Source organism: Trichosurus vulpecula, chromosome 1 (assembly GCF_011100635.1).
Source record: "Trichosurus vulpecula isolate mTriVul1 chromosome 1, mTriVul1.pri, whole genome shotgun sequence".
Lineage (NCBI taxonomy): Eukaryota > Metazoa > Chordata > Mammalia > Diprotodontia > Phalangeridae > Trichosurus > Trichosurus vulpecula.
In genome coordinates this window covers 134,436,057-134,453,846 of record NC_050573.1, presented here as the reverse complement: position 1 = coordinate 134,453,846, position 17,790 = coordinate 134,436,057, and the positions used below count along the sequence as shown (strand labels likewise).

The 17,790-nt window shown below is 36.1% G+C and overlaps 1 protein-coding gene across 1 annotated transcript in view; it reads left to right on the top strand.

Moving 5' to 3' along the window:
• PKHD1L1 (PKHD1 like 1) overlaps positions 1-17,790 on the top strand; it is a 190,671-nt gene that overhangs the window by 148,522 nt on the left and 24,359 nt on the right. Inside the window, exons 66-71 of the mRNA XM_036765700.1 lie at positions 211-322; positions 406-522; positions 1,673-1,838; positions 7,619-7,851; positions 8,035-8,202; positions 13,059-13,216. Of these exons, the coding sequence (XP_036621595.1) occupies positions 211-322; positions 406-522; positions 1,673-1,838; positions 7,619-7,851; positions 8,035-8,202; positions 13,059-13,216 (954 nt within the window). The remainder of the gene's footprint in view (positions 1-210; positions 323-405; positions 523-1,672; positions 1,839-7,618; positions 7,852-8,034; positions 8,203-13,058; positions 13,217-17,790) is intronic.

Genomic DNA, 17,790 nt, shown 5'->3' with positions numbered 1-17,790 from the left:
AAGTACTGCTAGCAAAAAATAACAACCAGGATACCTGCAAAAAAGGTTCCAAAGAATAATGAACCTTTTTGGAGGGTTCACCTTGGTTTCTAATCTAGTACTTTCAACTTCTTGATTATAATTTATTTCAGGTAAATTCAGTGTCGTTATCATTACTAGTCCTAGGAATATTTCATATTATCACATATGTAATAAATGACTGTTTTCTAGAGCTTATTAGTTGTAGGAAGCAGCCCCCAATTTAACTGTTCTGATGTGCTCACCAATGATGATCCCAATATTGAGCTTACTGCTGCCCATCGGAGCACCAGACCCCCTTCAGGTAAAGTATTTTGCAAAATTGAGATTTGCCTGTACAAATAAACATTTAGCTAAATTTTATGATTTTTTTCCCTTTGGGACAAGGAGGGAGAAGTGGAATCTGCTGGCCTACTTTTGCCTCTGCACACAACATGGCGCCACGGAAACCCCATGCCGGGCTAATGAGTTACAATGCTATTAGTGGATTGTTGGAAGTTTCTGGTAAGTTAAAAATTTTAACTAGCAAGTTGTGTGATAGAATTTGAAAATGAAAGAGGAAACCACCATGTAAATATTTCATAGTTACATCTAAAAGAAAAAAAACCTTAAAATTAATACTTGTATGAATCAAGATAAGAAAAAGTAAGTCAAAGGTGGGAAGGGTAAATTTCAAAAATGATTCCCTTGTATATTACCTAGGGAAGTGAAGAAGTGACAATTGCTTGACTTTTAAGAAGGGGAATGAAAATGGTTATGATCATAATAGCAGTTCACACAGACAAGCACAGATTAAGATGGTTTTCATGTCCAACTCATTAGGCATACAGTGAAAGATTTTGCTCACTGCAAATTCAATTTTCTATAGTAAATTTCTTTAGATTTCATTTTAGAGAGTTACTTCTACAAAGGGGATAGCTCATGAGAGAAATTTGGAATCAAATTCCCTTGACTACATTTTTTTCCCTCATTTTACTCTTATTGACTTAAGGCTACTGTCTCAGAATTTCCGTATTCCTTTGATGGCAGGGAACCAATTTAAAGTATTACATAGAGTTAGAATAGAACATTTCATACTGATTTTAATGAAGTTCCTTATCTGTAAAATGAGCAGGGTAGGCCAGGTGATCTCCAAGGTTCCCTCCAGCCTTAAATACTATGACAAATGTGTTCCAGAAAATTAAAGGCAGTATATTGGCATAAAAATGGCGTTTGCAAAGTAAAGCCATATTTCATTAAGGAGCACAGATAACTACATTTCTTTTAAAATTTAAAACACAGAGCTGTAAAAGACAGTATACTAAAGATGAAGGTATCCTATTAAAACTTATCCTCCAGTTGGACTCCTTTTTTGTGGAATAAAAAGAGATAGCAAGAACTTGCAAAATGAACATAGCTGAGTATGTATCTACCTGTGTTGCTGTCTCTTTTTGATTACATATTTCTGAATAAATGCAATACATTAGGACCTGTGAATAACAGGGGCAACAAAAGAATAACATACTCCCCAAACAAACAAACAAGAAATTCCTATTGTACAAAGTGGGATTGGTAGATAAACTTGTGAGATTAGAATGCTATAAAAATGTTTTTATGTCATTATTACTTTTAAATAATAAATATGGTAGGTGATTTTATATTGTTTTTATTTTAGATTCCACATTTGTTGGATTTAAAAATGTTTGTTCAGATGAAACTGCTGTGATGTTCATGACAAACCCTTTAAATGAAGATTTACAACATCCAATCCATGTGAAAAACATTCAGACAGTTAACACAATTGAACAGTCAAAAATATTTATACATAGGCCTGACTTAAGGTAATACTCATTTGCACTGGTAACTGTAGTCAAACTTTTATCATTTCTATCCTATTGTTCATTTTCCCATATATCTAAAGATGTTAGTACACCAAAAATTACAACGAAGTGGCTAAAACTCAAAATATTACCCATGTGAAAACCACCAAGATTACATGCAACACCAATATAACTGAGGGCAATTAAGTTTGGGAATTCATTTATTATTAAGCAGAGCACCTCAAGCTTATGTTTGTTAAGTATTGTCTTTTAAGTTTGAAAGACAGACTTGGATTATGTGGCTATGCATCTCCAGTCACAGACACGATGAGGCAAGAAGTATCTGTACTGTTTCTCCTATCACTTCCTTGTACCCACCTTGGAGAAGAGAAATACATAAAGAAAGAAAGCCCTTTCTTAGGTACCCTAATCTTTTATCGGTGTATACTGTCTCCTGGCGACTTCATCAGTTCATCAGTTTATTTATCGTCTTATAGCTGATGACTCCCAGATTTATGTATCAAGCCCAGTCTCTCCTCTGGGGCTTCAATAATCCATTATAACCCATTGTTCCAACTGGAGTTCTGGAGGTATCTCAAACTCAACATATTAAGAACAGAACTCATTTTAATTCCCCGCCAAAACAATCCAACTATTCTTCCAAATTCCCCTATTTTTATCTAAGGCACCACCATTTTTCCAGTCTCCTTGTTCATAACTTCAGCATTATCCTCTACTTACTCTGACTTACCACACAAATCTAAGCAACTGCAAAATCTGCCATTTTTCTCATTTGTCATCTATCTTATGCAACCCCTTCTCTCTACTCACACAGCTATCACCTTAGTTCAGTCCCTAATCACCTCTTGTCTAGATTATTACAATAGCCTCTCAACCAGTCTCCTTACCTCAAGTCTTTCCCCATTCTAGCCCATCCTAAACATTGCTTCCAAAGTGCTTTTTCTTAAGTGTAGATGAACCATGGCATTCTCCTATTCAATCAACTTCAATGGCTTCTAATTGCTTATATAATCAAATTTAAACTCATTTGTTTAGCTTTATGACCTGGTCCAAATTTCTCTTTTCAGTTTCACTGAACGTTACTTCTACTCCTGTATTCTGGGATCTAGCCAAACTGGCCTTCTCTCTGTTCTTCACACACAATGCTCCATCTCTCATCTCCGGGCCATTGTACTGGCTTCCCTCATTTCTAGAATTCATTCCCACCTTACCACCTTCTCATGGAATCTCTCTCTCTTTATTCAAGACATAGCTCAAGCACCACCTTCTGCCTGAAGCCTTTCCTGATTGCCCTAACTGCTAGTCCTCTACCTCTCTAATTACCATGTATTTAACTACTTTGTATTTATTTACTTTCTCTTTGTATTTCTTCTATATGTATTTATATCTTTATGGTATGTATGTGTATATGTATATATGTGTGTGTGTATGTGTGTGTGTATATCCTTATTGTCTCCCTTATAGACTATAAGCTTCTTACAAGTTTGGATTAGTCTCTTCATTTTGCATGAATCCCCAGAACCTAGCAGCATCCTGACACACAACAGACATTTAATAAATACTTCTTGATTCATTGATACAGGATGAATTAAACTGGGTATGTGAACTTCCCTGCCTATTGCTACAATACATTTCCCAGAATTACTCGAATATTTATTTTCTATTGTACCATATTTGGCCTTCCTGCCTCACCATTTTTTTTTGTCTGCAAAAACAATGTGCTTAGAATTTTCATTTGTCTCTTATTATAAATAAAAAGATATAATGACAGACTAATGAAAATTGTTATAGTCACAAAGGACAATGGGTTGAACAAGGTGCATTTGAAGCTGTTTGTTTTTAGAAGAATCTATGATGTTAGACAGGTTATCATTTTGTTAAAGATTCTCTCCTGTCTATTTGATTCTGTGGCACCTCAGAGCTGGATAAAAGACCTAGACAGTATAATAGATCAGAGGATGCTAGGTAAATGCATTATGCCATTCACATTACCCTTTACAATCTTCTGATATAGGGAAATCTGAGATTTCTGCCATTTTACAAAATTGTGATCTATATTAAGAAATACAGTTTTTTTCCTAAGTAGTGTAACTAACGATTACTGTTTTATGACTGAATGAAATGAAAATGCCCTTAATGTGTTTGACTTAATACAAAATATACAATATAAAAGTCCATTCCCTTGGGACTTATTAGCCCTATTTTAAAATCACTTTTAAAAATTCCTATGGATCTCTGATTTCATCCCAGTGGGTAGCTCCCCTGGCAAATCATAACTCATCTATGCCTTCTCTTCACCTGCTACTCTTGCTCATGTCTTTCTATGAATCTTCCTTAAAGTATTTAACCATGCTGCTAGAAGCTCTCTTTTCATTCTTTTGATATCTTGTTGATATCAACACAAGAGGATTATACATCTCCGGGCTATTTTTTGCTCTTGCTTCATGACAGGTATGCTTCCTTTTTCTAGTCTTACATGTCCCTGAAGACTTCTGTATGTGTGTGTGTGTGTATGTGTGTGCTATATCATGCATACTAGCTACTATCATTGGTAACATTCTATGGCACATTACAGCCTGCTTAGGCCCATTATATATTTTTCCATTGTCATTTAGATCCCCTTCAATTCTCATTATTTATATATTGGTATTTCATTAATATTAAGTTCCACAATTCTCAAATTCAAAGTTTAGGCTAATATCTAGGTGATAAGGAAAGGGGTCAAAATGATATTTGGTTTGTTTAATAAAATGCAATAATAGTCATTTGCACATGACACATTTTACCTATGACAAGGACATTCCTCACATCCCTATGCAGTAGATAATACAAGTATTATTATCCCCTTCATGTATACAAGGAAACTGATATTCCAAGGGATTACATGAGTGACTTGCTCATCCTGACCCCATAGCTAATAAATGTTTGAGGCACTTTAAGTCAGGTCTGCTCATTCCAACAGTAATGCTGAATTTCCGAACCAACCAAACTCACTTTCAGTGTAACTTCAGGGTATCATTTAATGTTGACACTAATCGACTCTAGGTGGAGCCAAAACAGTGCCCCTCTTAAGAAACACCAAAGGTGTAGAGAAATTCACAAGAGATCACAACTGGTCATCTTATTGTTCAGGGATTCCAAATGATCATATTGCTTTATGGAAATACTCTGTCCAGGGGTGGGGAACATGAAGTTTGGTTTCAGTCAAAAGACTGCACTTAAGGACCTAGAGGGCCACATGTGGCCTCAAGGTGGCAGGTTCCCCAACCCTGCATTCCAATTTGCTGAAATAGATCCTGAACACCATAAAAATAATGCTTCTACCTTTCCTTCTGTGATGATTTTTTTCCTACTATACCTATGCTTTTTAAGATTATCCATCAAATTTCATCTGCAGTAATCAGCTCTCATCTCTTCTATAAATTAATCCTCCAAACCTCCTCTTCAGAAATTCTACTAGTGTAGCATGTAAAGCAGTGGCATTTGAGGCATCTAGGTGATGCAGTGCTGCTGGAGTCAGGAAGATCTGAGGTCAAATCACAAATAACAAATTTTTATGAAAAAGACTCTATTTTCCAAAACAAAAAAAATTGAAAAAAATGGAATTATTTCACATGTTTTTGCAAATCTCTTTGTAATATTTGGCTTAATAGAAGATGACTAAATTCTCATATTTGCTTCTTCATTCAATCTATTTTTAAATTTATTTTATTTCTAATTTATGGGATAAAACAAGTATTTCCATAACATAGTATAATAATAAAAAAGATTGCTCATGAAACTGCAAATCTATTATGTACAACTTGCTATTTCTTTTAAATATATGATAAAATTATCATGCAAATTTTTTTCCTTCTCTTCCCCTGCCCTAGAGATGGTTACCATTACACACAAATATGTATATATATGTAAAATCATTCTATATATACTTCTATTTATCAGTTCTTTCTCTGCATGCAGATAGCATCTTCCTTCATATGTCCTTTGTAGTTAATCTGGGTATTTATAAAAGTCAAAATGACTTATTCACTCAAAGTTGTTCTTAAAACAATATTGCTGTCACTATATATAATGCTCCCTTGATTCTGTTCATTTTGCTCTTCATTATTTCATGCATGTCTGTCCATGGTTTTGTAAGATCATCAAGCTCATCATTTCTTATAGCACAGTAATATTCAGTCTATTTTAATAGGTCATTTTAGTTGAAACATATGAAGAAAATCAGATCTCAGAAAGATATGCAGTTAGAAAAGGGAGAAATATTTTAATAGTTTTTTTTTTCAGATAATTGGGGATGTTATTCTTTGATACTACACCAATACTCAACAAGTAGTAGTTTCTTAAAGGTTAATTGCAATGAATAATCTGAATTGATATGGCTATTAATGAACTTTTCATATGCTGTTATGTCATAAGTCAGTCTTGTATCTTGAATGGATTTATTATTCAGACATGATTTGGTCACATATTAGTCATATGGGAAACGTTGGTTCTGTGAGTTATGTAGATCTTCCAAATGTTGGCACATTTCATTATACAATATCAAAATTCACAGTCATAAATATTACCACCAGTCTGATCAGAAAAGTTTGAAGTATGGGATGCTACTAAGCACATTGTAGCAGATACACATTTTCACTTAGAAGCTTGAATTTTAACACTGGCAACAAATGCTTTCAGTTATCTTCCTTGAAGTGATGGGCTCACTTCATTTGCTTTTGAGGAAATGTCTGCCAAATACCCATCTGTACAACTATTGTTTGTCTCTTAGTTGTTCTTTCAGGTAAAAATGGTATTCAGTGAAAAAAGGCAAGTTCAACTTGAAACTCAAACAATCACATAAGTGCTTCTCCTTGAGGTAACTGTTGGACTTTGGTAGGCACCAGAAGTACTTAATGTGTACTTCCCATTTCATCACACAGACCATTAAAAAGACATGTACTCAACAGTTGAGATTTAGTAAAATTAATACTTGATCGATTCTTGCTTTGGTGCCAGCAGTTTTACCCACTTTTGCTTTTGCTCAATCAATGCAAATATTATACAGCTGTACAGGATGAAATATAAGAGTCTAAAAAAAATTAACACTTTTTAGCACCACTTGTGTTTATAGCCATGTAAAAAATGGGGAAAAGTCTTAGTATGAATATAAAGATCTCTTGTGGTTTTAATCTCATGGGCCCTTCATGAAACTCACCCCCCCACACACACACACATCCGAAAGATTCTTGGTGACCCTCAGGGGTTTTAGTTTGAGAACTGTTGCTTTAAAGCAATGGTTACTGATATTAATGACTATCAGTCCTGTTTCAATCCTCTGATTCCTAATAAAAAATAAGAAAACCACTAATGGAAGGGGTATTTTAATATCCTATCAATTCGTCAACAAGCATTTGTGAAATGCTTACTACATGCCAGGCAGTGTATAAGCATGAGGAATACAAAGAAAAGCAATTTTGTTCTGTTCTGCACGTAATACCATTTATATGCATGGTAAATAAGTACATGGAATATTGCAAACACTTCACAAACATTAAACAAACATTGAACCCAATGATATCATTTTGTTATTATATTCCACAAATATAGTTTGCCTTACTGAAATTTTAAAGAAATTCACAAAAAATAACCTGATGAAATATAGACTTCAGCAAAATGTTAGTTATATATGCTATTTAGTTATACTGAATATTAAAAAATATTCAGTGGGATGTTGATGAGCAAGTGAGTGAGTAATGATGTTACTAAGTAATGATTAATTTTGCCTTTTTTTAACCCAGTAAAGTGAATCCATCAGATTGTGTAGACATGGTCTGTGATGCCAAAAAGAAAGCTTTTCTTAAAGACATCGATGGCTCTTTCCTGGGGAGGCCTGGTTCAGTGATACCACAAGCTGAATATGAATGGAATGGAAATAATCAGCTTGGAGTGGGAGACTATAGAATTCCTAAAGTGATGCTCACATATTTGAATGGCAGCAAAATACCTGTTTCAGAGAAAGCACCATATAAAGGTTTGAGGAAATTTTCTTATTTTTAAGGCAAAACATGTTCTTTGCAATGGAAACATACTCAACCAGTAGCTGGAGATAGCATTTCCTTAATATATTTTATATACTTATTATAGTAAGAAGTAATTCATGTGTCTGAAGAGATTTTGTTTTCATTGACAAAATTGTATATGCATCTAATTCTAGGAATCATTAGAGATTCTACTTGTAAATATATATCTGAGTGGCAGAGCTACCAATGCTTCGGGATGGAATATGCCATGATGGTTATTGAAAGCCTGGATTCTGACACAGAAATACGAAGACTTTCTCCAGTGGCTATATTTGCTGATGGTTATGTTGATCTTATTAATGGTAAGTATTCAATCAAAATGGGCTACATTAATAGGAGATATTTAACAAGTACCTGCTAAATTTTAACTATTCTATAATATTCACTGCATATTCTTTTTTAAGATTATCTCATAGTATTCTTTTTTTCCTGATTATTTATTTATTTATTATTTTTAGTTTTCAGCATTGATTTTCACAAAAGTTTGAATTACAAATTTTCTCCCCATTTCTACCCTCTCCCCACTCCAAGATGGCATATATTCTGGTTGTCCCATTCCCCAGTTAGCCCTCCCTTCTGTCTCCCCACTTTCCCCCCATCCCCTTTTCCCTTACTTTCTTGTAGGGCAAGATAGATTTCTATGCCCCATTGGCATATCTTATTTCCTAGTTGCATGAGAAAACTGTTTTTTTGAACATCTGTTTTTAAAACTTTGAGTTCAAAATTCTCTCCCCTCTTCACTCCCCACCCTCCCTCCCTAAGAAGGCAAGCAATTCCACATAGGCCACATGTGTATCATTATGTAAAACCCTTCCACAATACTCATGTTGTGAAAGACTAACTATATTTTACTCCTTCCTATCCTATCCCCCTTTATTCAATTTTCTCCCTTGACCCTGTCCCTTTTTGAAAGTGTTTGTTTTTGATTACCTCCTCCCCCTATCTGCCCTCCCTTCTATTGTCCCCCCTTTTTTATCTTCTTCCTTCTTCTTTCTTGTGGGGTAAGACACCCAACTGAGTGTGCATGGTATTCCCTCCTCAGATCAAATCTGATGAGAGAAAGATTCACTCATCCCCCCTCACCTGCCCCCTTTTCCCTTTCTACAGAACTGCTTTTTCTTTCCACTTTTATGCAAGATAATTTTTCCCATTCTATCTCTCAATTTCTCTCTCTCTCAATATAGTCCTCTCTCATCCCTTAATTTGACTTTATTTTTTTAGATATCATCCCTTCATATTCAACTCACCCTTCGCCCTCTGTCTATAGATATATATGTATATTCCCTTCAGTTACCCTAATACTGAGGTCTCATGAATTATACACATCATCTTTCCATGTAGGAATGTAAACAAAACAGTTCAACTTTAGTAAGTCCTTTATGATTCCTCTTTCTTGTTTACCTTTTCATGCTTCTCTTGATTCTTGTGTTTGAAAGTCAGATTTTCTCTTCAGCTCTGGTCTTTTCACTGAGAAAGCTTGAAAGTCCTCTATTTTATTGAGAATGCATATTTTGCCTTGGTGCATTATACTCAGTTTTGCTGGGTAGGTGATTCTTGGTTTTAATCCTAGCGCCATTGACCTCTGGAACATTGTATTCCAAGCCATTCGATCCCTTAATGTAGAAACTGCTAGATCTTGTATTATCCTGATTGTGTTTCCAAAATACTCAAATGGTTTCTTTCTGGCTGCTTATAGTATTTTCTCCTTCATCTGGGAGCTCTGGAATTTGGCAACAATATTCCTAGGAATTTTCTTTTGGGGATCTTTTTCAGGAGGTGATTGGTGGATTCTTTCAATTTCTATTTTACCCTCTGGCTGTAGAATAAGGGCAGTTCTCCTTGATAATTTCTTGAAAGATGATATCTAGGCTCTTTTTATGATCATGGCTTTCAGGTAATCCAATCATTTTGAAATTATCTCTCCTGGATCTATTTTCCAGGTCAGTGGTTTTTCCAATGAGATATTTCACATTGTCTTCCACTTTTTCATTCCTTTGGTTCTGTTTGATAATATCTTGATTTTTCATAAAGTCACTAGCTTCCACTTACTCCAATCTAATTTTTAAGGTAGTATTTTCTTCAGTGGTCTTTTGGACCTCCTTTTCCATTTGGCTAATTCTGCCTTTCAAGGAAATCTTCTCCTCATTGGCTTTTTGGAGTTCTGGGGAAAAAAAAACTTTAAGCTATATCTTGGAAATTAGAGTACAATTAGTCCTGCAAACTACTTAAAGATATGGAGCTAATAATGGCTTACATCCACCAAAGCTGTAGTTTGAATCAGAAAACATTTATAGAGTGTCTTTTATATACAAGAGACTGTGCTGGAAATAGGTGCTATGGTCCACTTGCCACCCATCCCTCCACCTCCCCCCGTATCCATAGATTTGGAAACACTTAGATGGTAGCCTAGTATATAATATAGAAATATATGGCATTCATTAAGTCTTTAACTTATCAATAATAATAATTATAATAATAATATAATCAAATAATCATTTATATAGCATTTCAAGATTTGTAAAGAGCTTTACATATTTTATCTCATTTGATCCTCACAACAACTCCATTAGGTCATATTGTTATTTCTATTTTATAGAGGAGGAAACTGAGACTGAGAGAGGTTAAGTGACTTTCCCAGGGTCACAAAGCTAGTCACAAAGGCAGGATTTGAACTCAGGTCTTCCTGACTCTAAGTCCAGCTCTCTATCCACTATAACACCTATACGAAAATCAGGTTTCATATGTTTTATAGTATGATTCTTTGTATTTCTATTTGTAATCCACACCTACAAACCTAGTAGTTTTGCTCAATCCCATTTCTCCTTCTCCCACCCCAATACATACACACCAAGGACCCAAAAGGGATGTTACCAAAGTAAGATATATTCCTATCTGTTGATAAGTAAAAGGCATACTTGGGGAAATGCATTACTTTTGCATTCTAAATTTGGGTCGATTTATAATTCTGACTGAAGTTCAGTTCTGAATATTGATAATTCTTCATGAAGGCAGGAAATTCAATAAAAGCTTATGAATAAATATATCAACATCCATTATTCAGTATTTCAGTCAGTGTTTCATACATTTATTATCCCAGACACTCCAAAATTGAAGTAATGGGGAAATATTTTTTCTATGAACATTGGACTTTAATATGGCACCCCATAACCAAAAAAAGCCTGGGTCTGAATGGAAAGCATCCATTGTTCTCTGAGTGGACTATCCAGAGGTTGAAGAACAGGAGCTCCTCCATTGGATGTTCTTGCCGAATGGACAGAATTTCTTTGGAGCCAGTTGGTTGCTGAAGCTTATTCCATTTGCTTCAAATTTCTGTGGTTGGTATTCCAGAAAAGGACAACATATTTCACAAGGATTCCATTTTTTAGAATGAAGTAAAAAACATGACATCATTCTTAAAATGTGGTCATAGGGCTCCCAGATAGCCTATCTTCTAAATAGTTGTAGGGATCTTCTAATGAGGCAGTGGGACTTAATGCCTGAAGTCAAGCAAAACCTGGGTTCTAATTGTTCCTGGAACATTCACAAGCTTTATGTCCACTGTCAAGTCACTGAACCACTCAAAGTCCATTTCCTCGACAACAGGGAGTGCACAAAAAATGTCCCGTTGCACAGAATAATATAAAAAAAGTTACCTCCATAATAAGACCAAATTAAGAGTTTATTTCAAAGTTTAAATTTTTAAAGTAACTCAAATTATATAAAAGTAAGTAAGTGAGTATCTAAGAAGCTTTGGAATTATGACAAGGATTATAAGATTAATGTGAAACTGATTGAGGGCATGTCAATGTTATAAGACATAAAATAGGAGTTTCCATTGAAAAATGTAACAATGCTGCCTAAATTGTTCATCACAAGTTCAATTACATTCCTGAAAATTTATTTTAAACTAGTCATACTTAGAATCCTTTAAGTAGGTTGCTTCTTTTAACTCTACATTAGTAAGTTTTATCCCACTTAGAACCTACATAGTGCTCTAAAGTGGTGTTTTGCTCCTCACAAAAATTGCTTATGTTACAGCATCTAACAAACACAGTCTAAGAAAGGGGAAATTGACAGGTTATCCCTAAATTAGAGTGCATGGGGCTTAAAGCCTTAACAATGTATTGAGCAACTACTATGCACTACTGTGCACTTTGCTAAGGACTGAGGACACAAAGACAAAAATGAAATATTCCCTGCCCTCGAGGAATTTATATTCTATAGGAGTAAACCACATATACTCATTTAACTACACATAAAATGCAAATAAAATAAATAAAAGATGATTTTGAGGAGGAGGCCAAAGGAGGTAACATTTGAATGGGCTTTGAAGAAAATTAGGGATTCTGAGAAGCAGAGGGAAGGAGAGAATGCATTCTAGCAATGGGGACAATTCTATTCAAAGGCATGAGGACCAGAATGGGATGTCATATGTGAGGAAGAGCAAAAAGGCCAGCTTGGCTGGACCAGAAGTAGACCAAAGCATAGATTGACTTAATAAGCAAGGCTAGGTAGGTTGGAACCAGGTTGGAAAGGGATTTAAATGCCAAAGCTTCCGTTGAATCTCAGATGTAATAGGGAGTCGCTGGAGTTTATTGGACAGGAGAGTTACATGGTCAGCCCTGTGTTTTGACAGCTATGTGGAAGATGAATTGGAGAGGGGATGGCCATGTAGTAGGGACCAATCAAGACATTTTTGCAATATATCTTGCAAGAAGTGATGAGGGCCGGAACTTGAAAGTTTGTAATGTAATTAGAGAAGGGGATAGATGTGAGACATCATGTGGAAGCAGGATCAACAAAACGTACAACCATTTGGATATGTGGGGTATGGGAAAATGAGGAGTTGAAGATGACTCTGAAATTTCTATTCTTCTGACAAGCAGACAGATGGTAGTGACCTGAAGAGGGATGCACTTTGGGGTAAGGATAATAAGTTCCATTGTTAAGTATCTCACTCTAATAATTTTATACCAATGCTGAGTTTCATTATGGCTGTTTTCTTTTTTAGGTTAATTACCATGCAGGGCTTTTTGCAAGTATGATGTCCAACAAAGGTTTAATTGCATAATTTAGGCAAATTATCCTAAATTTTCTTAGAGAGGTTTATAATAAATTTTTTAAGATTGGAGAAAGGTGACCTTTCATGGATTTTTAGGTCCACAGGATCATGGCTGGTGTGCTGGATACACATGTCAGAGGAGGTTGTCACTTTTTCACAGCATTGTTGCCCTAAACAAGTCCTATGAAATTTATTTTACTGGAACCAGTCCTCAGAATCTTCGACTAATGTTGCTTAATGTGGAGCAAAACAAGGTAAGAGAAAATATTATTAAATCTTTCCTAAATATAGCTACAAAATTTTGTCCCAGCTACTTTTGCCCCCAGAGCTACTTATTTTTTTTAATTAATTTATTTATTTTTAGTTTACCACACACGGTTCTACATAGTTTGAGTTCCAGATTTTCTCCCCTCCCTCCCCCCTCCCAACTGATATTTTTCCATTTATTTAGATCTGATTTTATTTGCGTGAAAAGTGTTTCATAGTTATGTTCATATAGGCCCTGGGTTTGTCTTGGCAAATAGACTCCCAAATATTTTATAGTGCCTTCAGTAACTTTGTATGGAATTTCTCTTTCTATCTCTTGCTGTTGGGCTTTGTCAGCAATGTATAGGAATGCTGAGGATTTATGCGGGTTTATTTTATATCCTGCAACTTTGCTAAAGTTGTTTATTATTTCAAGTAGTTTTTTACTTGATTCTCTAGGATTCTCTAAATAAATCATCATATCATCTGCAAAAAGTGATAATTTAGTTTCTTCTTTTCCTATTCTAATTCCTTCAATTTCTTTTTCTTCTCTTATTGCTACAGCTAATGTTTCTAGTACCAAATTGAATAATAGGGGTGATAATGGACATCCTTGTTTCACCCCTGATCTTATTGGGAATGCATCTAGTTTATCCCCATTACAAATAGTGCTTGTCGATGGTTTTAGGTAGATGCTATTTATAATTTTGAGGAAAGTTCCACTTATTCCTATGCTTTCTAGTGTTTTTAATAGGAATGGGTGTTGTACTTTGTCAAAGGCTTTTTCTGCGTCTATTGAGATGATCATATGGTTTCTGCTAGTTTTGTTGTTGATATGGTCAAGAGCTACTTATTTGATACAGTCACGGGCACCATTTTTAAGAAAGGACACTGATGAGTTAAGCAAGTCAAAGAAGGCAATTAGGGTGGCAAAGAGCCTTGAAGAGCACCAATGACCACAAGATGATGTCTTCACTTGCATACAAATTGGACTTAAGCGAGACAAAGTCATCAACCTTACTCTCATGGAAGTCCAGTGATAAGACAAAAGTCAAGACAACTGCAATGGCCTGGGGTAGAGTTTGCTTGAGAGAACTAGACCTCTGAGTAGCAGAGGAAGCATCTCTACCCCTTTCCTTCCCCTTCTCTCTCTCTCCATCCCTTCCTTCTCTACCCACAGGTCGGTTCCTCCTACCATTGAAAGCCAGTTTTCCACCCCCACCTATGACCCAACATTTCATGGCTCTATAGCGTCCTAATCTCTAAAACACCAGTTTAACTAAAGGTAGAATGCACTCACACACGCGCACACACACACACACATATCTTAGAACAGAATTATCCATAGAGAATAATTGCTCAGGCTGGAGCTATCACTGCCATCTTTAAAAGCTGTTAGCATGATCATTGACAAACTGGAAGGGTATGTCAGCAAATCTATGGCCCATAATACAACTTCCAGTAGTCCCCCAGTCACCCTGAGGCTTGGGGTCCCTACTACACTGTGAGGCTCCGTTATTGGAAAAGGATAATGTAAAATCAAGGAGCTATGAATAAGTACTTAGGCTCAAATGCAAGTTGCAAGGATCATGCTACCAAACTCAAGTAGACAATTGTTCTTTATGGCATACTAGACTCCATGATTTAGTGTCTCAAAAAGATTACATGGTAGAGTTTGAGACTTTCTCCCAGTCTCCCCTGAAGTGTATGATCATATGACCTAAACTGTCCAGGACTTTGGTCATCTTTGTTGAAACAATACAGATAGTTAGTATCTGAGGCCAGATTTGGACTCAGATCTTCTGACTCCAGGCCCAGCGGTCTGTGTGGGGACAGCTATATGGGATGATCTACGTCCTTTTCTCCAAATCTTCATCAAGTTATCCTTACATGTAGCTCCCTGCAGGGGATCAGCCTTGAGAGTTAGTTTCTCTGTTGAGTTCACAGCCAGCATTTCTCTTTCCTGCCTAGGGGGTCTCACTCCCTGAAGCTGTTGCCTTCCTCTGGTCTTTCCACATCTGTCTGAAGAGTCTTCTCCAGAGGGCATTCCTACTGCCTCTGTCTGCCAGTGAGACCTCTGCTACTCTTTCTCACATCCTGAATTCATACAGTCACTAACTAGACACATCTGCCTTGGGATACTTTTTTGCCTAATGTCAGGAAAGAATAAACACACACACGTGCTCACACACACACACACACACACACACACACACACACACACAAAACAAAACAGAAGCAATCGTGATCTTGGCCAGTTGGAAAGAAGGACATACCTGACCCTCAGAGTCCTGCTTCCTGGAAGGTATCAAGGAAAGAGACTACCTGACTCCTAAGCAAGCCTTAATTCAGGGGGCAGTGCAGATATGTGAGGTCCCTGCATTCAAGTGATGCCAACTGAAGGTGCTGGTGACTTGTGCCAGGGGACTGGTGATGTCTAAGGAGCAGCAGAGGGAAGAAAGGGTACAGTGGCCCTGCAGGGAAACAAGCTAGGGTCTTGTTGAAAAGCTGGCACTTTCTGAAGTAGAAAGGGATATGGCTGCAGAAGTTAGGAGGCTGGACTGGCTTTCACTGGCACATCAACAAAAAGCCAGCACCCCTCCCACCAAGTGAACCAAGTGGTACGCTCTGTATAATGATGGCAGTGGCAGGATTTGGATTAGTGGGATTAGCCTTTCTACTACTACTACTATGATGATGGATTTTAAACTAATTATGCCAATCTTAGAGAAGCAAAGATGAAAGATTTGGAAGAGAATGAGGTGTTGCTAAATTCACTGCTAAGTTCAATTTGTTAAGATGCATAAACTGAAAAGAAGTAGTCAGATGAACTTGGAATATCTCATCAGAACCATTAAAAAGTATTGGAAAATGAGCATCTTTTGGTTTTTGGTTAAGAAGTTGTTATCTCAATCATTGGCATAATAGCTAATGAACTAAGTGCTCCCTTAGCCAATGGATGCTTTACCTTTACACACCTTTATGTTTGTTCAGTTCTGGCTAACTTCTAAGTCATTGGTTCCTCTAAGTCTGGGGAAGACTTATTATCATCATGTAGTATTACCTCTGATTCATTATGGCCTGAAACAGCTCCAAACTAAAATTAGGTGGACTATGTCTGTGCATTCTCCAAGTCTGCCTTCACCCCCATTGAGTGTGTTACTAGAGGACTTAATCACATCTATACTCTATACTAGGACCTTGCTATAAATGAAGCCAGAAGGTATAAAGAAGTCATAGCTAAATAGAAAGGTGGCTTGGAGACTATTTTAAATGAAGCAGATAAGGAATAATAAGTACACTAAATGAAAAAAGCAAGACTACAAAGATGAAAATCTCATAATGAAACTAACAACTTGGAATTATCCATGGATAATATAAATAAAACTATAGATTTGTTGAGAAATTAATTGTTACATTGGATTACAAAAATAGCAGAAATGATAGAACAAATAGCAAAACAAACTCAAACACTAACATAACTAGAGTAAAGTGATATCATAATAAGAAAAAGTATTGTCAGAGATAATCTAAGAGTTATTGAACTACCCAAGAATATGAATAAAGATGGAATCTGAGCATAATATTTCAAGAACTCATGCCCCCGAATCTCATGGATTTATTAAAATTAAGGGAGAGATTACAAATTGACACAATCCACAGGATACCAACAGAGATAAATTCCAGATTCACTTCACACTAACATTGTTTCAAACTCTGAAACTACAATTGCAGAAAATTTTGCAAGCAGCTAAGAAGAAAAATATTGTATATCAAAAAATGTATTGATTACAGGTTTCATGTGATTAAGAACAGAGGCATCTAGTTGATACTATGAATAGAGCCTTGAACTTAGAGTGAGGAAGCCCTTAGTTTAAAACTAACCTCAGACATTTAGCAGTTATGTGACCCTGGGCAAGTCACTTAACCTCTGCTGCCTCAATTTTCTCATCAATACAGTGGGGATGATAATAGCACCTACCTCCCAGGATTGTAGTGATGATAAAATGAGATAATTTTTATAAAGTATTTAGCATAGAATGAGATGGAATGTGATATATAGACTCATATACTGAAACAGATGGGACCTCATTGATGTGAATGTTCCTCTTATTATATGGGTCACAATCAATCAATGTATGACCATCCTGTGCTACTCTTAACCCCTTTCTCCCAAAAGTTTACCACACAATCTCTACTCCACATGTTTAGAGACCTTCCCCAGTTTCTTCTGATATATTAAGGGTACCCAGTGGAGCCCATGTGCTTAATTCATTATCCCTCTCTCACCAAAAGACCAGCCCATCTTTTTTTCTATCATACATTTCCTTGATGTCATTCTTTATTCTGATTTTCTTTCATAGTTCCTGATTTGTCATGTAGCTTGATCATACCCGTTATAAGCCTATCCATAGTCTTCTGTGTAGTCCTTAGAGACTACAATATTCCATGAATTGAAATCATACAGAAACACTAATAGAGTATTACTATTTAAAATATGTAAGGAGAAAATTTTGCAGTTTCTCAAAGCCTACTTTCCTCCTGTTTAATCCTGGGCCCAACCCATTACCCACGGATTGCC